Source organism: Barbus barbus (genome assembly GCF_936440315.1).
Source record: "Barbus barbus genome assembly, chromosome: 26".
In the NCBI taxonomy this organism is placed as follows: Eukaryota; Metazoa; Chordata; class Actinopteri; order Cypriniformes; family Cyprinidae; genus Barbus; species Barbus barbus.
In genome coordinates, this window is record NC_136754.1 from 19098687 (window position 1) to 19125593 (window position 26907).

At 36.3% G+C, this 26907-nt stretch overlaps 1 protein-coding gene across 2 annotated transcripts in view; it reads left to right on the forward strand.

Annotated features, from left to right (window-relative positions):
• Positions 1–25286, forward strand: part of LOC306846365 (dihydropyrimidine dehydrogenase [NADP(+)]-like) — a 127907-nt gene extending 102621 nt beyond the window's left edge. For both annotated transcript variants that reach the window (XM_079379690.1, XM_079379691.1), the window contains 5 exons: positions 7291–7433; positions 12958–13137; positions 23266–23424; positions 24238–24378; positions 24783–25286. In XM_079379690.1, the coding sequence (XP_079235816.1) occupies positions 7291–7433; positions 12958–13137; positions 23266–23424; positions 24238–24378; positions 24783–24947 (788 nt within the window). In that variant the 3' untranslated portion in view covers positions 24948–25286. The remainder of the gene's footprint in view (positions 1–7290; positions 7434–12957; positions 13138–23265; positions 23425–24237; positions 24379–24782) is intronic.
• Positions 25287–26907: the final 1621 nt, after the last annotated feature.

A 26907-nucleotide genomic window follows, 5' to 3' on the forward strand; every position in this document is an offset into this window, starting at 1 on the left:
CACAAGTCATCTCTTCCTTTTTAATACGTGTTATAGTGAAAAATAATATAAATATGACTGAACATCATAAGGTAAGTTCTGTACATATACAGTATACAGGACATACTGAAATGTATCATGTAACCACTCAATTGTTTCAATGACAGAAAGAGTTTTTTTCCCCCCTCTGGAAAGTTATCAAGTGTTCACGGTTGGTTGGTTAGTTAGTTATAAAAACACTAGAGGGGAGCTTATTTACTGTTAATTATATATGCATGTCTGTCATGAAGATTTGTATATGAACATTTCAGTTTTTATTTAAGTATGATTATTAAATCTGAAAATAAATGGCAGTTAAATATAATAGTTTGGCCTCAGTTGTTAATTTTAATCTCTAATATTATAGTCATGAATGCAATGAGAGGGTTCCATGTGTAGTTTACATGTCATTCTGAATAATCAGCTATCGGTTTCATAAATTTATTATCGGTGAATCACTAGTTTGGATAGCTGGGAAACTACATTATATTAAAGTGCCCCTATTATGGGTAATGAAAAGTTCATATTTTGGTTTTGGGAGTCCCCAAGAACAGGTTGACATGGATGCAAGGTCAAAAAACACTTTCATTTTCTTATAATATGAAAGTCCGATTGGTCTCATTTTCATTTCATCATGCCTGTAATGCCTGATAAAGCAGCATTTGTGAGCACAGTGCTGCTTTGTGTACAGCGCTACCAGGGGAATTGCTATTTTTACCGCTCCAAAAGTGTCACCTAGTAGCAAAGAATGAATCTGCATTTTCATTCAGAAAAGACCAACAAGTGGGCGAGCAATATGCTAATGTTTCATGTTGACGTCAACATGAAACGGCTTGGGATTCATTTTAAAAATGACTCGATTCAATGATTCAGAGTTGACTCTTTCTTTTGAGAGACAATAACTTTGCAGGATGTTTTCATTCATTTAGAGCTGTGTTACACACTGTATGAAAGTTAATTTTTAAAAATCCATAATAGGGGCACTTTAAAACTTCAACTGAATATCAGGTTATGTAGGATTGCATTTACAAAGAAGCATTATATTTTGTGATTTCACTGTAACAGAGGGCTGTCGATGAGCGATAGGGCAATGGAGTGTGAGTAAGCTGAAAATATTTGAAAGCTAATCACTGATTTTTAGGGCATTGGGATGAAAGACCAAAAATGGTCTAGTATCGCCTAGAATTCATTGTAAATTATCTGGTTGGCATTAACAATACCTTGTAAAATTTAGAGGTCATAAACCCTCGATAGTCTCTCAAGACTGCTGCTTTACAAGCTGTACAGTATAGCAGAGCTTCTCAAGCTGTGGTCCACAAAATTTCCTAGTGTTCTGTAGGTTGAATAAAAAAGTTAGCACTGCACAATTAGTCAGTATTATGATAGTCTTTCTTGTGATGTTACAGCAATGCAGAAGGCTGAAATTTAATTAAATAATTGGATAAATATTAAAGTCTGTCTGTGTTGGGTGCTTCAGTGCTCTGTTGTGTCATCTGTATATGTACACTTCACACAAACTCCATCTCTAGTGGTGTTTCGAGTTTTGTCTGCTTCAAATTTATGCTGTGGTTTGATTATAATGTAGCGTGAATACAAAGCACTTTGCTTTTGCATTTTTGTTAGTATACAAATATAATAATGTGACACTGGGTCAAGATGAGGAGGATATGACAGATTTATAAGATATATAAAATATAAATCTAAAATATATATAGCGTATTAAAATATAGATATAATATATTATATATATATATATATATATATATTATCTCTCAGGTTTAATTCAAATCTTCATTTGTGTTCCAAAGATGTACGGAAGTCTTATGACTTAGAACAACACGAGGGTCAGTAATTGAAGACCATTTTCATTTTTGGGCACACTATCACTTTCTTGATGGTTTGACACCCTATGTGAAAAAAACCAGTAATATATTTGTATGGTTTCACAGAGTGCAGTTTTTGATTTATTATTACAATTTTTTCTGCCATTGTAATTTTTGCATATATACATTTGTTATTATATCATCTGTGTATATTGCTTCAGATGCAGCTTCTGTGTCATCTTTGCCATTTAGTGATGACTGAAAATGTTTGTGTGTAGAGAAAAACACTGCTATGTTTACGATTATATTAATTTATGAGAAATGATTTGCAGTCCGTATGGAGCCAATATGGGGTACGGATCCAGGCCGCGGTCCGGTAATTGCTGACCTCTAGTCTAGATCATATGGTCACTTTATTTTTCCCCTGGTTGGGCCTCCCACTGTGATTTCATTTAGCTGGCAACGTGCTCCTCATTTGATGTGTGTTTTAATGATTGGTCATGCCGACCGGCTAGTCTGCTGTCACAGATATATTATTGCATCTCTTTCATTGTGCATGGAAAACCATGTTCCCCAGACACCCTGGCAGCATCGGCAGGCGTAATTAACAGAGAGCTGCACCGTTATTCCCGTCTCTTATTTGCTTTTGTTATCTGGCTGGGTCTTTTTGAGGCACAACATATTCGGGTGAAGATAGAAATCGTAGAGGATGCAGAGACCCCACGCTCCATCTCGCGCTGTGTTTGGATTTATTAATCAGAGAGTCTGGCATCGGGAGCGGACGCCTCGCACTAACAGATGCCACCGATGGCCTCACTGAGCTGTCAATCACCTCAGCACGGGACCAGACTGAGGATGGCGCTCGTCCGGAGCTGTGCTCGCTCACATTGGAAGCTGTGATAGGACCTGCTTAGAGTAATGAGGTATTGATGAAAGATACAGAGCGCTAGCAAATCCAGGACCGTCTCTGTTTGAAAAGCGTCTCTGTAAAGCACAAATGTGATACCACTGAACACATGCAGCCTACAGAAAAAAAAGTAAAAGGACTAGGAAAACTAACTCAATAACTCTTTCACAGTGGCACTCACGATAGCAAGCGCGTAAAAAGTGCTGAGAAATGAAGTTGGTATGTATGGGTACTTTATTAAAATTGTAAGTGCATTTTTCCCATTTAATGTGAAACATTTAAGCATGTTCTCTTATGTTTTTTTTTCATTATTTAAATAAATATTATGTAAAAAAGCTAACTTAGCATAAATACGTTATAATAATGTCATTTAGTTCAACCTTCAAACCTGTTACTTGTCTTATTTTCTGGGAAAGATATCAATACCTACAGACCAAATTCCAAACTAGCCACAATGGAGTGGTAGCTTAATTTAGTCTAAATTAAAATAATGAATATATATATTTATATATATACATTTTCTCATTTTCATAAATTTTTTTGATTTTATTTTTTTATTGGAAATCAAAACTGTGAAATTGCTAAAGCACATAAATAAGGGAGTGTCCTAAAACATTTTGACTGCCCTAAATGTTGGAAGAAAATAGTTTGACGCCCTCAGCTTAACAGTTTTGCTAACCATTTGTTTTGCATAACCATTGTTATGACCCTATTTTGAACCCTGTTTATGGAAAGATTGGACAGTCTGGCACACTCAAAAGACTAAGAGATTAAGATATGACACTTAAAAAGTTGTAATAAACAATTACCAAATAATATTATTACAAAATTACACAAAAAAGCACATAAACATGTATTTAGAAAATAAAATCTATATTTTATCTATAAGTTACTTTGATATTTGATTGTATAGTGTAACCAGTGACTGTCAAGTTTGTTTTTAACATGGTTACAGTTTTAACAATATATATATTTTTTTTAATTTGCATAAAATACTCTGTGTTGCTGTTTACGAAGAGACATCTCTTCATCTGATGTTACTAGTTATTTTTCGCACTGAAATACATTTAATTTACAGTTTTAAGTAAAATTCACAGGATAAGGTGATTTGACTGGTTAGCTCAATAAGACAAACATACAGACTATAAATTTGTCATGACCAGTGAAATACAGTGCATAGTAAACTAAATTACATTTTTAATTAAGAATGTAATTAAAAGGTATTCTGTTGCAGTGTTGTTTGAGTGAAGTACCAAAGTAGTGATGAAGTAGTTACTCAAGTACTTAAAACCCCTGCTCAATAGACAATATTAGATCATCTGAGCTAAGTTTAGCATTTGCCTGGCTGTGCTGCTGTTGACATGCAGTGAACTTGTGCCGACAACTTCACCACAGGTACTGGTGACAAACAGGCGTGAGCGACCCTGTTTGACAAGGACATGTTGGGGTTGTCAGAGCAACAGGAGCTGTCACCGCGGCCGGCGTGAAAAACATGAACAAAGCGCAGGGAAGGACAGAGCCAGTGCCACAATAACATCACAACAATATCACAGGACTGAAGCTTTTCTTGAGTGGAAGTGTGCTGCATGACAACATTATCTGTGTTGGCTGCCTTTGGCTGAGAAGTGCTTTGATGGCTCTCAACCTTTGTTGCACAAGTCGTGTCCATATTAATGCGATTGTGACATCACTCACAGTACAATAGCCCATTGCCGGATGAGTTGTAGCAATGTCTTACTGGAACATTATTACCTCCGTACGTATTTGACTCGCTCAGACATTTAAGAATGATGTGTTCAGAGCTCTAGCCTCTCGACTTAAACTGTACTAAGTCGAACCCCCATCTCTAAATCACACCCAAATGGCTTTCATTGCGAACCGAGTGATGTCTTCTTACGATATTAGGTTGTCAGAACAGAGCAGAGATGACAAATTGTACCTGACGTGCCATCCATTCAGCCAACAGGTGGAGCAGAAAAAATGGCGGTAGGAAATGCCAGAGGCTTAGGAAGCGCCCATATGTGCATAATTAACCTTGCAGCATGGGGATGCAAAAAAATATGTGCCGTGATTGTATTTATCTCCCCAATTTGAGAATAGTGTGGGTGATGAAGATCGTTTAGCACGCCGGAGTGGGGCTAAAAAAGAAGCTGTCTTGAGCCATCAAACGGTGGAAGTGGAGTTCTGAGCCGAGCAGGTGAAATGAATGTGGACAAACGTACGGCTGTGATCAATGAATGGGAACCTGCTGGGAAAATGAGGTTAAATGTAATGTGATAAACACTTCCATCTGTCTGACTGATCAGAAAGCCGCTCGGCTTTCATTAGGGAATCCTGCCATCCTGAGAGATGAAATGAGAAAGGCACGGGGAGGGTTGTACTGCTTCATAGGTGAACCCAGACACCTGTAGACACAGTCGCTCTGATCCCAAACCCAGTGAGCAGCCTCGCTGTCCACTGATTGCTTATAAGGCAGCATCCTAACTGATATGGAACATTGAAGTGACTGTTATGAAACACTCTACATAGTTCTGTCACGCAACCAGCACTCCACTCTGGAGACTCAACTTACAATAGAGCACTGCAGGAATGAGTACTAAAACCCAAAAACATGCATTTTTGCAGTACCAATTCCATAATTCCGAAGTCAATAGTGTTTTTGTTTAAATGCCTGAAATAAGGTCTGTGGTTAACATAAGCTCATGATATTGTCGTGTTTTAATTTTACAACAAAAATGAATCTGTAATTCCCCACACAAGACTTTTTAAGCTTTCAGGTGTTTTGAAAAGTGTGTTTGGCTAAATGAGACTGGTTTTCTGGGACATCAAACAGGTAAACTATTAAATAATCTACAGAGCCCCACAGAAAAACTTTTTTGTTCCCCCTAGGAACTTTGAGGAGTGTCTCGCTGCAGCCTACAAGATCCAGGGGGCGTGGTTGGATACAGATCCAACTCCTCCCACCTTACATATACATAAACCTACCCATCTCCACCTCCTGATCCCTAAACCCACCCCATCTCCACCCCCTAGATGTGGAGCCAACCACACCCCCTGGATCTTGTGGGCTGCAGCGAGCCCAACTTGGAAACTTTCGCAACAGATTTGCAAGAGAACACAAATGATTTGCGAACGAAACGAAGTTCCTCAGGGCAACACAATACTTTTAAATATTAAATAAAGATCAAAACAGTTGTCAGAAGTGGTAATGTTAAAGTTGTGGTGTAGTTTGTTCATAGTCTTTAACTTCAGGGTTTTTTTTCTTTTGACGATAGTATTTAGGATTTACAATTCATAAAATTTGTGGTAATTTGGGAATATTATCTTAATAAACAAAACATGCAAGAATGGAAAAATGTTGTTGTCTTTTTGCAGAGGGAACCAGGGTGATGCTAAATTTTAGGTTGAAACACAAAAATACATCACTGTAGCGCTCTATTGATCTCAGAAGATGCTGACATTAGCATGTTGCCAACCAAACAGCGCACTACTCTATTATGCATAAAAATACATTAAAACATTGAGTAATATAGTCAATTTTAATTAAATTAAACAATTTATTGATACTTTTCAGTAACAAAATAATAGTTTGCCATTTTGATTTATTTTCTTCACAGAGCTCCCTTCTATGGTCACAAAGATTTAATTAAAATTTAGAAGAAAAAAAAACATGTCTAATGAGGCAGCAAAATGAAGATGTTTATCTTCTGAACAGCTTTTGCATTACTAGTATGCTTATGATGTCATAAAATGCTTTAATTTTATTGCTTAAGAAGCATCTTTTATCATGATAAATGTTGAACAGCTACTTAATAAAACTTAAAAAAAACTTTTTAGGATTAATTGAGGGATAGAAAAAAACAGCATTTGAAAACACATCTTTTGAGAAGTTATAAATCCAAAGTTCTGTCATAAAACTCTACACTCCAGTCTGACATAATGATATCATTATCACATGGCACAGCTATTTGGTTCTTCTGTAAAAGCAGCCAGTGAGCTTGCTGCTCAACATTCAAATACTTGGCTAGTACTTGCTGCAACAGTTGCAGCGCGCTTCAGAAACCCTCCACCTTCCCCAGCTCCACCTGTGTAGATCTGCTATGGGGTGATTCATGTATGCTATAAATAGGGGTTATTTCATATATGTTATTTGTGCAGCAGCAGTGTTTCTTACATGCTCACAGCAGCATGTTATGGATGTATTGGCAGTAGCAAGTCTCTGTACTGGTTCTGCCTCAGCAGCAGCAGCATAGCAGATCTATTCTGCCAAGACCAAACACATTAATATTGTCATGTACATTACCATGCTAAACCCTCTGAGAGTTGTCATGATAGAAATTTATTCACTGTCCCTTTTAAACAATTTAATGTATCCCTGCTGAATAAAAGTATTAATTTCTTAATTACCCCAAATATTTGAATAGTAGTCTATGTATAAAGTATGCTCTCTGATCACAAATTGGATTTGTAATCTGCATGAACTGATTTTATATAATTATTGCTTTACGTTTAATAAATGTTTTTCCTCCTGTATTTGGATAGGCAATGCAATCCGCCCCATAGCTCTGCGCGCGGTGTCAGCTATAGCAAAAGCTCTTCCTGGCTTCCCAATCTTGGCTACCGGTGGTATTGACTCGGCAGAGTCTGGATTACAGTTCCTCCATGCTGGAGCATCTGTTCTGCAGGTAACCACTTACATTCATCACCAACTACCATCAACTTCACCAGTGTTGGATTTGAACAGACAACCTTTTGTTTACCAGTCTAGACCTTTAATCACATTTGTACCGCCCCTCAGCCTAATAACATCTCCATTTGTAGGACCACAGCTTGGGTAAAAAATATATTAGTTTTGTTTTTATACAATATGCAAGCTAAAGTCTGGGTTTAAACATATATATTAAGTAGTCTGTTCTAATTGATCCTTAATATGGAGTCTACTAACGGCTACACTCACACAGAAATGCTACATCCGAGGAGCAACAACAATCTCAGAGCAAATTGCAATTTACAACATGGCTCTGAACAACTTGTTAGTGCAAATAAACCCATTATCTCAACATGATGCCACAGCCTCCAAAATCTCTTTTTAAATAAATAAATCAAAACACTCTCATTATGTGCAGAAATAACATTTCACAAGTGCCTGGGAGTTCTGGGGGGGAAAAGACTGGAATTAAAACATTTTAATCACACCCACATGTAATAGCAGAGTGCTGGCTTGTAGTAATAAGAGAAATTGTAAACTAGCCAACTCCTCACTACACTACAGTTGAATCAGTGTCACTAGCGGGTTACAGGAACACATCGTAGCTCCATCTCCTGCTTGAATTAGATTAGTTCAATGAGCTGTTCTGGCGAACAATGTTAACTTCTCACAGACTCAAGACAAACAACACATGTGATAGTAAGTAAATAAGAGTGTTCTTTATCGAACACATCTGCAAACAGTGTTTAATATGAAGCTTGGTACACATATATTCCTCTATGGTACTCGTGACGATCAAAACGAAATGAAATTTTATCATCTCACTTGCATATACTGCATTTTAAGTTTCCGTTTTTTAACATAAAATGGCATTTGTAATTTTTAATAATAATTCAAATTAATAACCCCGCCCCCCAGATACACGTCACATAGATGTCATGTTCACAGTAGGGACCAAGTCATGAATAATTCATGCAGGTTGCCACTTCATTTGCACTTGTGTCATCAGGTTAATGCTGTGGTTTTGAGTATCACCGTCACTGTGTTAATATATTACAATACACTTTCAAAAAATAATTAAATAAAATAACTACAATAAAATAATTGAGAAAATTATCTATAAAGATCTGACAAGCATTGGTGCAATTCAATTTGTGGGAATTGTTATGGCATTGTTCTTACTTCATCGGTACTTCATTAGGAAGTCATGTACAGACGTGTTTAATATAGTAATTTGAGGTGCACTTCAGCATGTATTTTCAAGGGTGACTCTAGAAATATGAATTCTCGGATTTACCTGCCTAATGACAACTGAAAACAGAGCTGCTCTATTAATACAATAGCCACTTTTCTGTTTTGAATCATGCACAATAAAAAATCAAATGAATAAAAGATGAAAATATAAAAAGGCATGTTGCCTAAAAACAGCATATTCAAGGCCCTTTTAAACGCCCCTTTAAACGCAATTGGATATGTACACTGCTGTTCAAAGTTTAGGTCAGTAAGATTTATTTTTTGAAAGAAATTATTACCTTTATTGAGCAAGAAGGCATTAAATTGAACAGTAAAGACACAGTCAAAAAAGATTTCTATTTCACATAAATGCTTTTCTCTATTCATCAAAGAATCCTAAAGAAAAACTGCATAAGATTTCCACAAAAATATTAAGGAGCACAACTGTTTTTAACATTGATATTAATATCAAATGTTTACAGAGCACCAAATCAACATATTCTAAAGTCATCATGAAATAAAAAATGACAATTTTTTTTTTTTTACAGTGTTTCAGTATTTATTATAAATGCTGTATCCATGCACATCTTTTTTTATTATTCATTTGCACGGGTAATCTTTAATCAAGAATATTAACCTTCCCTTCTCAACAACATCTCTTCTCTTTATGACGTAAGACTCAGAAAATGGGTTGGACTATACTGACTGCCCAATGGCCAGGCGTTTTAACACCCATTACTGGGAGTTTGATTGACAGGCGATCTGACCAATCATAATGCCGAATCCCCCATTTTGTCTGACAAACACACCATATAGGAGAGTTAACATTGTACAGTTGAACTTGAAAATGGTGTATTGACGTCTTTCCGCGGTTGAGACAACATACATTTTGATGTTCATTCATGTTTATTTTATTCTATAACTAGCAGGAAGTGATCATTCAAGTTTAAACCGCTAGAACTGTCACATTAAAGAGCCACAAAATGGTATTTATTGGTTGAATTTATTTTAAAAAATTACAAAATTTGAAAGCTAAGACTTTTTCATGCCAAAAGTAACCTTCTCTGTTTTGTCTGACGGCACGTTGTCAGTGTCTTATTTGCTCCAATATGTATTTTTCACTGCGTGATGATGTGTGGCGTAAGAACTCAATTGCCTCAGTTCAAGCGGCATGTAAACCGATCATATTTTCCTCTTTACTACTCTATATAGCACAAAATAAGCATAAATGAAAATCAGAGTTATGGTGCCTCAGCCGCAAAAAGATGTCAATATACCATAGTCCACTGATGTTAATCCTGTTTGGTTTGTTTGTCAGACAAAATGGCGGATTTTGCATTATGATTAGTCAGAAAGCTTGTCAATCAAACTATCGGCGAAGAGTGAAATCTCTCCCTACATTTTTTCTTATTCCAGAAGCCGTTTCACTCGGATATACACCACAATAGGGAAGAAAAGACTACCGCAACTTCTGCTTCATGCTGACTTTACTGATTTTTGAAGGATCATGTGACACTGAAGACGTAAAGTAATGCCTGCCAAAAATTAAACTTTGCCAACAAAGAAAGAAATTTAATTTTAAAATATATGAAAAAAGAAAACAATTAATCTGAATTGTAATGATATTTCACAATATATGTTTTACTGTATTTTTGATCAAATAAATGCAACCTTGGTGAGCATAAGATACATATTTAAAAACAGAAAAAAATCTTACAGACCCCAAACTTTTGAATGTCTACATAAACACATTCATGTAATAATGAAAGAAAATAGAATAAAATTGAATGTGCAGATAGAAATATAAGGAAATAAATTGTAAACACCAAGAGTAATGTAAACTTGAAACTGCATGTAACTGCATGTCAGGTTTTATATTCCAGTTTTGGAGCTTACCGGTAAAGTCAAAATTTAAATATCTTGAAATTAACTCAAATAGTATTAAATAGATTTACATGCTGGAGTGATGTGGAGTGATGGACAATATTCTTCATGGAATATTGCACTGTTTATTATCAAATTAATTAAATAAAATGAATCCACATGATTTGTTAGACATCTTTTGGCAGGGCAGCCAAAACACTACTGCAATAGTGAAGTCTTGATGTGACAAAGGCGTGAATGAGATTCTAGCTGTCAGTAGGGAAAAGAATTCACATGGCTTAGAGATGTTGTGAAAGTGATAATATGCTGTTTTTAAAAACATTGTTAGTATAGTTAAAAAAAACAGCATATTTGTCAATCACGATTCCTAATTATTTGAACATTCGGAGGCAATTAGTTTATATATGGCACAATAAAGAATCTCTAGTTGCAATCTTTAGATGTAGTCCAGAAGTCTGCTAATTGGTTTGTGGGCATCTGGTGCAAGTTTAAAAAAAAAAAAGTTGGAATCATTTACACACTGATGATGGATATTGATTCATTACACCATCTAATAGATGCACATAATGTTTAAATAATAAAGGACTTGTAACTGAGCCATGGGGAATATCACAAGTTGTCTGGTGTTGTGTGCACCCAGTGCAGCATAGTATTTATTGTCAATTAAGTAAGATCTAAACTAATCTAGAACTGAGAATAATAAATCAGTCAAGTACAATCTTACGATCAACAGTTTTAAAGACAGCACTGAGATCAGACAGATCTGGGATTGACAGATTACTTTATTAACTTGCAGATCTGTTAAAAGAGCAATTTTAGGGCTATGGTAAGGCCAGACTGGAATGTCTCATTAGGATTATTAATGTTGAGACAGTTATTGTGCTGTAAGAATATTATGTTTTCAATTATTTTGAAATGGAAGATTGGAGGAGAATCAGGATCACTTTGTTTCACCAGAGGCCTAACAATTGCTGTCTTTAAACTATGTGGTAAAGTACTTGCTGGAGGAACTGATTAACAATGTTCAAGATGTCCAGTAATTAGGAGTTTAAAACTGTTTTGAACAAGTTAGCGTGTAATGGGTCAAAAAAAGACTTTTAAAGAATTCATAAGTGATGTGACCTGGGTGAGTTTATTAAGGCTGATGACTAGGAAAATGGACATATTACTTTCTATAGCAGTAAATGGAGAGCTAGAAACCACTCCAAAAGGAGAAGTGCCAGCTATGGTTTGCCTGATGGTAGCGGATATTAACAGTGAATAATACTGCAAACTGCACTTTTCCATTGGGAAACGGTTAGATGATATTTGAGGTGAGGGGTTAAACAGCCTCTCTATGGTGGTGAAGATGAATCTAGGATAGTCTCTGTGTCTGTTAAACTTGAGATTGTCTGGCAGACTTCATCTCATTATTGAAGGGGTCATACCATGAGGAATAAATCTTGCTTGATCTTTTGAGAGACAAAATGTACGATGAAAACACTGTGACTTTCAAAACTTCCTCCCAAGTCCAAAAAGACTGTTTATTGAATCTATAAGCTGCACAATTGACTCATTCTAAAGTGATGTCAGGGAAATATATACTAAAGTTTTAAAAATTGGGGTTGCTAAAATGTAATGTTTTTAAAAGTCTCTTATGCTCACAAAGGTTACATTTACTTTATTATCATTTAAAATGACTGTTTTCTGTTTCATTATTTTAAAACATAATTTATGATGGCAAATCTGAATTTTCAGCAGCCATTACTCCAGTCTTCAGTGTCACATGATCCTTCAGAAAGCATCTAATATGTAGATTTGGTGTTCAAGAAACATTTCTTATTATCACTGTTGACAACAGTTGTGCTGCTGAACATTTTTTATGCAAACTGTGATACATTTTTGTTCAGGATTTACCTGAATTTATTTGAAATAGAAATGCGCAATCTAGCTAAATAAAAGTCCTTTAAAAATATTCATACTGACCCAAACTTTTGAACAGTAGTGAACGTCAACATTTACATATTCAGTGTTCAGAAACAGTGAACTAATAAGCAGACAATTTAATAGATGCTATTATTCTTAAACAGTAGAATGAACTAAAGAGTTTAAGCTGTTCCTGGCAGTGTGTAGCTCAAAGGTTTGGCCATTTTTTGAATCTGAAGGCAAATGAGATTTCAGAGCTTCAGCAGAGAGGAAGATTATCAGTAATCAACAGCTTAAACTCAGTTCTATTGCTCTGCAAGCACACAATCAGCTTTCTTTCTATTATGCTGCATTGAGCTACTGAATACACTGCTTTTAAGAAGACCCACGCGTACTAAAAAGATGATGTGGATAGTGTAATCACTGGTCTTTCACAAGGTCTAGGCCCTGAGGTCTGTTTATCTGTGCATATTTAACAGGTGTGCAGTGCTGTGCAGAACCAGGACTTCACAGTGATTGAGGACTACTGTTTAGGCCTGAAGGCGCTGCTGTATCTGAAAAGCATAGAGGAGCTGCACGATTGGGACGGCCAGTCTCCTCCCACCATACGCCACCAGAAGGGCAAACCCATCCCCCGTGTGCAGGAGCTCGTCGGAAAGGTGAGCATCTCTGTAGCTAGTCGCCTTAGGCTTGTTTTAAAAAACGAAACTCTCTGTGGTGTTTTTTCTGGTTAACCTTTAGTGATTTGTGTTGCAATTAAAGAGGCAAAATCTGCCTGGTGTGGAGCTTTATTGAGTCATGAAGGATGTTTAAGGTTGTGGGTGTTAGTAACATAGCCGTGAGGTTGATGCTAAAAAGCGTGAGAGTAATTCACTTTCCTCTGCTTGGCGTGAAAGAAGCCCCAGGCTTCTTCAGACCGGTTAGTGACCCCGTGACCATTTGACCAATGGTGGCTCTCAGCTACGCTGTGCTGTAAAAATGTGGTGTGAAACCCATCTAGTTTTGCACAAATCTAACAAATTCTTCTGTGATCGATATCAACGAAGAGAGTTTTTTCTTCTTCTTCTTCTTTTCCATTTTGGGCTTTAGTTGTGAATTACATTACACGCAGAAAGCACAAAATGTGAGGGTGCTGAAATGTTAGATAATCAAAGCTGGCGTGTTTTTCGACTGGAATTACCATATATTTATTTTTAATATCACTAAATTATTTGAATTGTGATTATGTTTGTCTCTCTCTTGGTCGCGGCCAAACTCAACCCTCTATTGAAATTTCACAGTTGCACAAATAAATATTTTCCCCATCGCTACACCATATTCACGCAGCATAAAAACGAAAGCACACAAACATATGCAAATGTTTCTCTCTCCATAAACAGCTTTGTGCTTCTGTTAAAAGTGATGGAGGGGGAAAAACATTGTGAACTGATAAGTGCTATTCCTCGACTACGACATGATTTTGAAAAACACGAGGGGGGAAATCTCTCTCTCTCTCTCTCTTTCGTGCCAACATAGTGTCTGTAGAGCCCTGTCCAGAAACATGCACACGGTTTTGGAAAACTAGGAGTGGGAGGAGGGTGTTTAGACACTTTCATTTGCTTTTATTATAAAACATTGGAAGATCATATTTTTGTCAATATATGCAAATACACTGCAAAATAAATTTTCTAAATCATAATTTTTTTCTTGTCTAGTAAAAGTTTCTAAACGTCCTTGAAGATGAGGATGATAAACTTTGTAATTTCACAAGACAGACTGTAAGGGAACCCCTTTTCACTTTTTGTTACTTTAGCATAAAATGATCTGCAAGGTTACAAAGCTCAAAGTAGATACGAACGTGCTTCTTCTGAATATTGGGAACTCACAATGTCGTTCATTTAAATAATTCTGGCTTATGGAATACACAATTACTGGTTGAGCTGTGCTAGACAAGATGAAGAAGAGCTGCTTTAGTAGCATGTTGCTGCTATGTCTTCCGCCCTGGTTCCAAAACCCCTTCATTTGTGCTTGCAAAGGTTTAGCATGATCGTCTTGTTCATAAACATTCTCAGGGTCTGAATTTGTGCTTGAATTGGTATATGGCAAAATATTTACAGCTGAGTAGATGAAATTTACAGTTATGGTGAGGGGCATTTCTGGAACATACTCAAAGTGATTCGCCAATCACAACACAGTGGTCCAGCTAACCAATCAGAGCACATTTCTTGTTTCAAAAGGAGGGGTTTAATTGAAACAGGAAGTAAGCAGGGCATTTGTGACAGACTGGGAAGAGAGGTACAACAATAATGTAAATATGTGCAAAAAGGCGGGGGTTTTTTAACAATCAAGCATGAAGACCTATAGTACACCCCATAAAACAAATCAACACTTCGTAAAAAGGGCATAATAGGACCCTTTTAAATAAATATTGATTATACAATTATACGTTATATAATTTATGATTATCATATTATAATATATTCTTTAAATGTAATATATATTATATCTAAACAAGTCTTAAAAATACATTTTGAATGTAAGTGTTATTGGAAAGAAACTGCTTTTAAACAAACAAATTGTATAATATGAAAACGTTTGCATTACTTATATGAATTTTTATTTTATTTTCATTTATATTTAAATTTTAGACATCATTTCATTGTTTATGCTCATATTATATTATATTATTTTATATGTAATACATATAAACAAGTCTTAATATTTTTTGAAGTTCTGATTAAGTATACTTAAATATAACAGTTTTAAAGATGTTTAGATATTTTTAATGGAAACCAAGACAAAAAAAGAGAACTTTTTAGCCCAATTTATAATCCAAGCACTGAGAAAGAGGTGAAAATTGAAATAGTCTACTTATTTCAGATTAATCAATTGGGGTGTGTGTGTGTGTGTGTGTGTGTGTGTGGTCCTTAAGCAGCTCACAAAAAAACAAAACAAACAGCATGCAAAGCAGGTCCCAGCACGCGCACACACACACATGCACTCGCACTGTTATCTGAATGTTTGCTGCTGTTCAGAAATGGAGTGAGGACACTGGCAAAAGGTTTCCATTATCTTTGCACCCTGATGAGAGGAGACACAAAAATAGATGTGTGGTCTTGGCTAATACAGTATTTCTTTCTCTGGCAAACAAGAGCAAATTCACTGCCTGGAGCCAATTAAAGTGCAGAGATCAATGCCCACCATGATACCAGCACTGAGCTCCTTACATTAAAATGAGCTTGGGGGATTAATGTTTTGTTATTTTATTCTGTATTATTTAGTGCCATTACATAAGAGGATCCTGTAAATTGAAAATATGCTACTGGAAAAAATAAGCCAAACTTTAACTAATGAACTTTCACTGATTATAAGCTACTGTATTTGGTGTTAGTTGGGAATTTTATAAGAGCTTTTTACCCATTATGTTGTTGTAACATAAGAAATAATATTCAGAAAAAACGTTTTAACTGAAACTTCAAAAGTTTTTTGAAAAAGTTTTCATAATTTTTTGATATTCTGATATCTGATATTCTATAGAAAGCATGAAACTAAGCACAAATAAGCAATTTCATGCAGTTGCTGAAATTTATAAAGCCAAAAAGTAAGATGAAATTCTGGAAGCTTAAATCAATAAGATATTTAAATGAACAGTTTTATGATCAAAGTAAAAACAAATAAACGTTCCACAAAATTGTAATTTTAACATGATTTTTCTTTAAAAAAAAAAAAACAACAACAAAAAAAGAAAAGAAAAGAAAAGAAAAAAGCCATTATCAAGTAAACCTAAGTTGCTTCAGTCCAGTAAGTGTTCATCTTGAAATATTACACAACAAATGTAGAAGAATGTGTTCAACAGGTTTTTCAGCAAAGTTTTGATCATGTTGATCATTTAGAGTCCATATAAAATATGAGACAGTAGGCTTTGTATGGTTAAGCATGACAAGGAGACACTGAGGTCAGATCCTTCAGGTAATGAAATCATCTGATGATCATCCCATTCGGACCCAACCGCTTCCTTACTTTCAGTCACATCAGGACAACAAATGTAACTGATGTCCCTCTACAGCTGCTTTCCATAGAATGCAACGTTTATCAAGTGAGGTCTGTTTAGCTTTTTTTTTAGCTTAAAGTGCGATTAGTGGCCATTACAAGGCAAAGATAAAGATTAATGCTTCTCTCGTCGAATCCCTCGGCGATCGGTGCGATGCTACAGAACATAGGAACCCAGGCTCCCATTCTAATTCTCGTATAATTTAAATCACTCAGCCCACACTGACATAATGTGCGCTCCTTCCTCCACTGCACTCTTGATTTACAATCCAGAGGGGAGATGGGAGAACTGACAAGCCCTGTGTTTTGGAAAGCTCTGCATCTAATTAGCAGAGGCTTTCTGGTTGCCCGGGACATGAGATTTGGCAGTGCGTGTAGCTTCTCTCATTAAAACAGCACTCCTCGTGGAGTGGACGCGCAAAAAAAAGCCTCCCTCTCAATAGAAAGAAAGAAAAAGGAAAAGATTCCTTTTCCACCAACACATTTGTATAACTGTTATTTAGCGCGCTCGCTTTTATATGCAAGTATTCAACCTCTCTGCTTAGCAGACGTCCAAAGCAAATGGCATTTTCTTTTTCTTTCAGTGTTTCTTTGTAAAAAACATTCTTTGTGAAAACTCCCATCATTATATTTTTCTTTTCCATTGTTAAGTGTATTGCTTTGTAGACTCTTCTTTGAATCCTTTGAATGATCTTAGAGCGAATTAGCATAAAGCAGATACGCCGTGGCTCGTCGCTAAACAGAAAACAGAGAAAGAGAAAGGAAGAGCTCATCTAATAGGGCTGAATGGGGTTGCTGCGAGTCGGGCAGACTGCAGTTTGTGTATCTGGAAGACATGAAGTTATAATAGGTTTCAGGGATTTCCGCCGGTTGCCATTTAAGTACCTGGCACTTACTCACAAAACTGCCGGAGGCAAAATGGTGGTCAGTTGCTTTGTGTGGGGTTTTGGTGAGATTTGAGAAGGACGTGTAAGCCAGTGAGGCGTGATCGAGTGGTTTTGGTTTCATGGCACCTATGTCTGTGTGGGATGCGTATTAAAATAGATATTTGTCCTGTTGGAAGTTCTTGTGCAGTTTTGGAACAGCAGATTAGCTCATGGTTTTAGGCAAACAAGAAAACGGAAACTGAGTATTTTATATAGTGCCATTAAAGAAATGTGTTCAAAGCTGAATGGACAACATCTGTTGCATGTTGATTAGCACAAAAAATCATTTCAATTCAGCTTGTAAAGCCAAATGAAAAACACTCACAGAAATACTCTTTGTAAGTATGTGGGGCAATTTAAGTTAAACTCATGGATTTACAATGTAAACTCAAATTTAGCCAATAACCAACCATTATTGGCTTCATTAACCGCCAGGCTACATATGAAGTTAATTTGCAAAAACAATAACTCCATTTTTATTTTATTTTCAGAAAACACGTTTTTAATTATTATTATTATTATTATTATTGCACATTCCAAGTAATATCAATCAAACTGCAGTTGGGTTGTTTTGATTAAGTAATAACAACTTAAACAAATACAGGTAATTTACAAAATTAAACTTCATTGAAAGTATGTTGTTGTTGTTTTTTACATATTGAAAGTTTATAGCAAAAGCAGATAACTCCAACAGTTGTTTTTTGGCAAAAGCAGATAACTCCACATTTCATGTTTTAGAGTTTAAGAAAACACTCGTTTAATCTTTGTAATCTCTTTAGATGACAGTGTAGATCCCTGAGAAATGTTGTTGTTGTTGTGATAAGGGTTTTCGCATGGTTCCGAGAAAACGTTTCAGCCTTTATTTTCCTTTACACCCTGAAGAAGATATAACAGGTTCATCAAGCTGGTCAAAATTATCCATCCTCGATCACTTTTAGTCAGCTTTGTCAGCACCCTTGTGTTCAACAGTAAAACGTAAATTCGCGATGCCTTGAAAATGGCTTTTTTGACAAAACGGGTTTAGGGTTCAGATCACGCTATATGTGGTGAATAATGTACGGCTATCTGCTCGGCTAAAGGTGCCCCGGGATAAAAGGCACCTTTGATATTATTTTCATCTAAACCACTAGATGGCACAAAAACATGGCTCAGCACTTTCCAAAACATTCGCTTTTCAAGATTTGTCTTGAAAAGCGCGCAGCAGCGCTAAGTTGAGTCTGTGCTTACTTGATCTAATATTTTATGTTTTTTAAAATGTTGTAGATTTACATAGCAAATTAGAATCGCTAAAATGAATGCATATATTTTGAGACAAAGGTCTTCTTAACTATTTTCAGTTTTGTTTAAGATAATTAAAGCAACAGTTTTTAAATAACGAAAGAATAGGCTATGTAAAAGCATGCTATTTGGGGTAAAGAGCGCCCCTGTTGTTGGGGATAAAGGCACAGTAATTAACATGATAATTAATAGATCGCTGACTTTTCCATTTTGTTGACATGACATGGTTAGATTCAGATGGTAAATATCATATATTATGTTGGGTGTCCATAGACCCTTTTAGGGCCGACGTCTCAATTACGTCACAGCGTTAGCTGGAGGCAAAACAAAGGGAAAACTGGAGGCGGTCAATTCAAACCAGCACAGATCCGGCTACATAAGGAGCTTAAAATATCATCTTCTTGTGATGTTGGGTGCCCGAATCGATGTTGTAGAGACTCCCATTTTAAATTTTAAGGCATACCTGATGCCACTGCCAGATATAAAACCGACGACAGCTGTGGTGAAACGAGATAAAATGAGCGTCAAAAATGCTCGCATTTGCAGGGCACACTTCTTATCAGAAAAGGTTAAATAAAGTATTGTCTTTTGTTGTTATGTCTGCATCTAAAGTTTTCTTGTGCATCTCACTATGTGTGTATGAAATAATGTCTGTGTGCATGTGTGTAAAATGACAAACTGACAATTTGCTTAATCATATGTAATTGTATACACATTGTTGTGATTAATTGCGGCTGGAATAATAAGCTGTAAAAATAGTTGCCTGCTGAAATTGAAATATATATACATCTTCATGACTAGATAGACACAGTGAGTTTGTCTTAACTATACACGTTAGATGGGAGTCACTCAACCGAAGGGAATCCTGTCAGATCATCCATCCTTTGAGTTAAAGCGTTTGTGGGTCGGCCAATCTAATACGACAGAAACTGTATTTAACGTGATCATAGTTTAAAAAAACATTGTATGCCATTAATTTGAATTAAAATGGTGCAAAATGCATGTAATTACACATTTGAGAATCAAGATATTTCCTGATATAGTTAACACGTTTGGAAATATTTTGAATAAAAAGGAAAAAATAAATGCAACATAAGCCTATATCAGTTATACAGTGCTATCGTGGCTGCTGTGTGTCACATGACAAGTGTGACGAGACCCCCCCGCAACCCCCCCTCCATTCGTGTCCCCTCAAAAATCATGAGTGCATGACGCCCCTGTTTTTTGTTACTACTATAAATATATATTCAATTATTATTGGATCTCCTTCAATATCTTCAGAATCTTATTAAAATGATTTTGTTTCTGTATTTTGAAATATATTTTTATATTAACATTTTAATGACAGTAGGCCATTATTTATTGAACAAAAATTATTGTATTATTTTTCAAAATAAGCAGAAAATAGTACAAACTTTGCTAAAGTGATTGTTTTGAACAAGTATTAACTTAGACATTATTTTTAAAAACATTATTTTAGCTGAAGTATTTGTATCAGTACCGTGTGCCTTTTATCCCATGCTGGTGGGGTAACCCTTGCCACCTCATACATTTATAAGATTTTTAAACAAAATAAACAACTTGAATGATTTATTTTCACACAAAATAAATTGCTCCATTAATGTTCAATACAATGTATATATTTGTTCTGCAATTATACATTTTAGGCACAGTGAATAACACATTTTTTCTTAAGGTGGGCTTTTAGCCCCGTTTTACTCTACTTATAAAGCACATATTAATGCCTTATTCTGCATGACCATATTTAAGCCCTTAATCCTACCCATACCTAAACTTTACTACATTTCCATTAGTCATTTAGAAACGAAAAAGAATAGAAAATGATAGTGATAGAGGGTCCATTTTATTGCTACCAATTTATTTTAAATAAATAAAATCAAAAGTCGAAAGAACAGAAAAAGAATAGAGAATGCTAGTGTTAGAGGGCCTTTATTAAATAAATAAAAAGAAAACAAGCAGATAAAATAGAAATAGAATAGAGAGCGCTAGTGTTAACTACCTTACTAACTATTAATAAGCAGCAAATTAGGAGTTTGTTCAGGGAAAACTCATAGTTAATAGTGAATATGTGTTCCCTATTCTAAAGCGTTATCAATAATTTTAATGTTATGGCCGGTAAATGACCTATAAATATCCGATATTAAAATTCTTAAATATTTTATTTGCAATTAAAAGTAAAAAAGATACCAACTAAAATCAATGATTTTAAATACAAAATTATTAACTGAATTTAGGCAGTACAGCATTATAATTTAAATGGATTTTAATTTTTAGAAGATTAAATTTTACATTTAAGAGTGTTACTAAAGGGTTCTGTCTGAAGTTTTTAAAGGGCGGCTCCTTTAAGGCTTGTCAGTAAACGGCCACTGTTATGATTTGCTAACATCATTTCAGGAGAACGTCAACACCTCCAGATCCAATACAGTCAGTGGCTTCATCTTTTAACAAAAGTCCTATCAAAAGCTCAAAGAAAATTTTATTTATCATGTCATGATCCCTTTAAACTTTTTTTAGATTTAAGGGAATCTAAAAGTAAAAATAGCAGCTACGCACGCCCAATTAAATATCCAATATCGGCTGATCTGTTATATCGGTCGATGACCGATATGGTATGATATATTGTGCTTTTGATGCATATTTTTCAGATGTGACCTAATGGTTAGTGCTAGGTGTTAAGCTGTGATGCTCATTCAAGTTCATATTCAGCTTGTGTTTGTGACCCCTTCCCCACCCATTATTTCCTGTCTGCTGCTGAGTGTCACTGTCAGAGAATGAAACAAAAAACTAAAATAATATATATAATTTATATTTTACGGCACACCCTTAGGCTGTTTATTTCAATAGTAAGCTGTCAGCATGTTAGAAATAAAGTAGTGTTCAAAGTTGCCATGTAATCAAGGTTTCACAAGCAAGCCAGTCATCTCTGTGTTTATTTTGACTGATGCACTGTTAATGACATATCTCTGTCTAGCCTGTGTGTTTTTGTGTGCACAAGAACAGGTCCGTGTGTGTAGTCCGTAGTGTGTGTACGTTTATCTCCCCAGCCACTGATGGGTTCCTCAGACTGTCTGCTTCAGGGCTGGAGCGCTTGATTCATTAGACTGTCAGCCTGTGCCTGAGAGAGTAATGCTTTTATGCAGGATTAGAACAGGGCCACCAGTGTTAGCTCTACAGGGAAATAAATACATGGAGGATGCGCCCCCCCTAAGCTAGCCATTAGTCCTGCAGTCAACACCGCCACCGTAGATTTGTTTCTCTGATTCCTCTGATACATCCTGCTTTACCAAAGGCCTCCGATCTCTGTTGGCCTGTTACTTTTAAAAAAAAAAAGACTTGTGAGAAGTTTGACGTGGGCGGCTAATAACTAAGTCCTTTCCTGTCATGTTTTGATTCTTTTTGCTTTGCAGTGGAGACACTTCCATCTGGCCATGGTGGAAATGAAGGGTTACAGGAGGTTGTGGATGACAGCTTTGAGGAGATTGTGTGTCTGGGAAAACGCTAGACCAATTTAAATGTCCTATCGTTGGGACGAATGGATTTGAGGCAGGCGTTGGAAGGAATACTTGTTGCGGGAAATGTGGAATAAGGTGTTGTTAAAAGGCTTGAATAATCGAAGCGTTCTTTTGGAGACAGGTCACAAAGAGAGATGCAGAACGAAACCGTCATTAAGAAAATTCAGTGTTTGCTCGATCGTTTCAAATTATAAAACTGATAATTAGCCGCCAAAAAAGACTTCTTCATGAAAGAGCATTTAGAAAACTGAAAATATCAGTTATTGGAAGCGGTGCCCATGAGCAACCCATAAGTCCATTTCCCTCAAATTACCATTCATTACCATTTTAGTGTCAAACCATTAGTTTGACCAGCTAATCCTTGCAATTACCGGTAGTATTATACGATTTCCTAACAATTCATTGCAGATTCTCTTTATGGGTCCATTAAAAGGATGGCTAATTTTGTGGCAAACTTGATTTCTCGTCAGTGGAGCCAACGTTTCCTGTCGAATGGCCTTTGGAGAGCGAAGCCTCAAGGCTCTTTTATGGCCACCTCTCAGGCTCGGTGCGTCGGTATGAGAGTGTGACTGTGAATATGAATCGCCTCTTTAGCCCTGCTGCTCTGGAGGGTCAGGCATGTGTGCGAGACTCTGAGGCGAAGACAGCACTACAACCACTTTTGTTCTAAATGGATGCGGGAAGTGATAGTAAGGATGTTCTAGCACACTTTCCATTAGATTGGTGTAAAAAGGTTGATTTAATATGGATATGAATTACATGACGTCCATACCTGACATGCTTTCTCAATTGTGTCTTGGTATAGTTTTTAAATAACTTTCATTAAAAAGTCATTAACGCATATTATATAATGTCGAATGGAACAGATTTGTGTACATTCTTAGACAAATATAGAAATGAATAAATCAAAGTTTAATGATGTTTCAAACTGAAAGTACATTAACCACTGATCTGGCAAATATTTTAAGACTTTCTTTGAATAAATTTAACTTGTTATATCTGCAATCCTTTTCTCCAAAAGAGTCTGCCTAGCTTTGGACCGTACTTAAAGACGAAGTCTGAAGCCCTGGCAAGGTACAAGAAGTCCCTTAAAGATGCTAGAGGCAATGTGATCACAGACACCAGTGATTCAAGAGTTCCCCAAAAAAACATCCCCAAAGAACCCATCCCTAATGTGAAAGTAAGTAATTTCTTGAAGTGTTATATCACATTTTATTATTGGCTGTCAGTCAGTTAGAGATTTTATTCAAATTAATTACACGATATGCTTATGAGTCTCTCTATTAATAAAACAGTAAACTCTTACAAGTTGAAATAATATTTGTACTGTAAAAAAAAAAACAAGCTGTAGTGAGCAAAAGAGAGTTTCCTTCAAAACATCTTACCAAACCAAACGTTTTGAATGGTAGTGTACATATATTAATGAGCTTTTTTGATCATTTTTAGTCGTTATTATAAGTACACGTTATTTTAGGCACACACAGATGGCTGCTGGATGGTATCCCACTGTTTTTCAGTATCTTACGCCATGAACACCAGGTTTTTGTAAGAAATGTCATGTTCAACTTGTTAAAAAAATTCATTTACGTACAGGACAGGTGGTGTATAATTAATTGTTCTTTTTTAAATCACATTCCTTTTTAGTAATAAATCATCTTGTTAGTTTGTAATACATACATTACGCAAACATACAGAAATTCACCAACACGTCCTCAACAGTTTGTCCTTGTGTAATCTGTGAGGCTGTCTTGCACATGCAGTTTTCCTGCTCATAACATTACAAGGCTTTACTCCTCGAGGTGATTATGCTGTGAGGCATCTCTAGGAGGAAATGGAGATCACAAACTACCAGTCAGACATCAAAACCGATCGGCTCCCTCCAGCGTTGACTTAATTAAGCTAACTTAAGAACGGAACGCTGCCTTTCAAATGGTTTCTTTGAGATGCCACTGTTTTTCTTGCCGTTTAATCCCTGCCTCTCCTCTCTGCAAAGGATGTGATTGCCAGAGCGCTGAAGCATATTGGCGCCTACCAGGAGCTGGACAACATGGAACAAGTGCAGGCCCTCGTTGATCCAGAAATGTGTATCAATTGTGGCAAATGCTACATGACCTGCAACGACTCGGGCTACCAGGTACAGATGCACACATTAGATTATTACACGATACGGTGTTATTTACGGAAAAGCAATTACTAGTGGATTTTGTTTGCTAAAATGCAGAAGCTAGTGAATGTTTTCAGATTATATGTTGTCTTTGGAGGTCACCCGATTATAGCGTTTATTCACCGCCATTGGCCTTGCATATCGAAAACATAAAGAGACAAACGCAGAGTCTGAAATGAATAAGGCTGGTGTGCGATGAAGGAGGCCAGCTATTTACCTTAGAGAACGACACTGTTGTGCTAGCTGCTGTCATTGTTGCAGTTTTTTTCCGTCCATGAAAAGCTCTCCTAGGAGTGGGGAAATCCTCCTATGGAGAGTCGATAATTGCTCTAATGTAATAGCTTTTTTTCCCTCCCCTTCCTCTTCTTTTGCAGGCTATTAAGTTTGACCCTGAGACCCATCTTCCTGTAATCATGGACAGCTGCACTGGCTGCACTCTCTGCCTGAGCGTGTGCCCCATCATCGACTGCATCAAAATGGTTACCAGGACAACGCCGTACGTGCCCAAGAGGGGCCTGCCTGTTAATCCCGTTTGCTAAAGCGCACCGTCGCTCCACCTGACCGGAGAGAAAGAAAACCATGGAGCCACGTCTCATTCAAAGCATCGATTCCACTTCTAATTTCTGTGTGAAAAATTACCTTTATTATCAAAATGAATAATTAGCCAGCAGAAATAATTGCCTTATATTCCCAAGCCAGTTATGCTAGAATAATTGTGCTGGCACAAAAGAGTTACATTATTTCAAAACAACACAGTGCAATGTTATTTAGTTGTCCCTTTCACTATCAAAAGTGAGAGGGAGGATTGATTGAGAAAGATGGTGAAGTGCTGTTGTTTTCTCTGGTAAAAATGAATAGCAATAAATACAATAAAGCAATTGACAGTATTGAAGTCTCATTTTCACAGTATTATTTTGAAACTCAGGGAAATAAATGATGTGATTGGTAAGTGTGATTAATAATAAGCATAATTATTTATAAAGTTTTGCTTTGTTTAATGTTTGTTAGTAATTAAATCACAAGGTTTCTAATGATACGCAATTTAGTTCCAAAAACATGGTTTTTAAAAGGTACGAGCCATAATTAATTTGAAAAAAATATCAGTAGACTTGTGAGTTTGAACAGTTTCACTCGCAGACTGTTTAGGCTTCTTGAAGAGCAGCTTTAAGTTTAGACACAGACAGAACAAATCGTTCTAATGATGTTTAGAACGCTTCCTCTAATGTCCCAATTGATTTGTTTTGCAAAACAAAGCATTTATTGGAGCTGATACAAACACGAGTCTGAGAGGTCTATGCTGAGTCTCTGTTGTGTTAATATGATCTTCCTATAATTGTTACATCTGCGAACAAACATCCAATTGGGAGCGGTGGACAAGACGGTAGACGGAGTTAATTAAAATGCTATCGTTTTCATCTCCGAGATGCAGACCGCTCGTTCTCTGAGTGGTTCCATGTTTGAAATGCAGGAAAACGCTGCTTTTGAAAAACAGTAGCCAGACATGTCAGAGTTATTTCATCATTTATTATAACCGCACAATAACAAGGGATTAGAAAGAAAACCAGGCCACCATAAATCTAAAGTTTGTACTGGAGCTCCATTAATTTGGCCACGACTTAACTTGCTTTGTAAAAATGTTTGCCTTTGAAAAATTAGCAACCATGCCAGACACGATGAGAAGGTTCAGCAAATTTACTGAAGTCCCTTAAGCACGCTCATTATTAGCTGCCAGAACGGCATTTACACTACAGATACTTTTACTTGCACTACTAAATGTTTTTTGTATTATTCTTCTTATATCAGGACAAAATCATGTTTCCATACGCACAGCATCAGGTCAATAACGAGTATATAAGTGTGATAGTTATTACAGCAAGTGGTGCGCTGAAGCTGAATCCTCCTCACCATCTCTTCCTCCGCCTGTCATTCATACATCACTGTGCATCAACCTACTTCCTCCCTCTGATTGCAATTAAGAAATTATGTGTATGGACCCTGGACAGGCGTGCCAGGTTAAATTATTCATAAATGTTAATAAGACAAGCAAGAGCACTCCCTCTTTTCCTCCTCCTGCTCCCCTTTCTAAGTGCCGTATTAGAAAAATAATATTGACCTTTCTGTCGTAACGCCCACATGTGACATCGGGAAGCAGCCCATCTGTCATAATGTCCATGTCTTTTTGAAAAGCACACAGAGACAGGCTCTACCTCTCTGACATATATAGATCTGCATGAGTGTGATGTACTCAGTGCTTATTTAAGTTGAGAACAAGCAAAGAAAAAAATCTCTATTAAAATCATAATGTCATAATTCTTCAAATATTCACAGGGTTTTCTAATAGCTTCTGTAATTCTGTAATCATACTTACCCTCATGCCATTCCAAACCTGTATGATTTTCTTTCTTTTGTGGAATGCAACATATATAATCTTTTATTTATCTATTTTTTGAAGAATTTGAGTTCTATTGTATGGAGAGAGAAAAAACACTAAGACACATT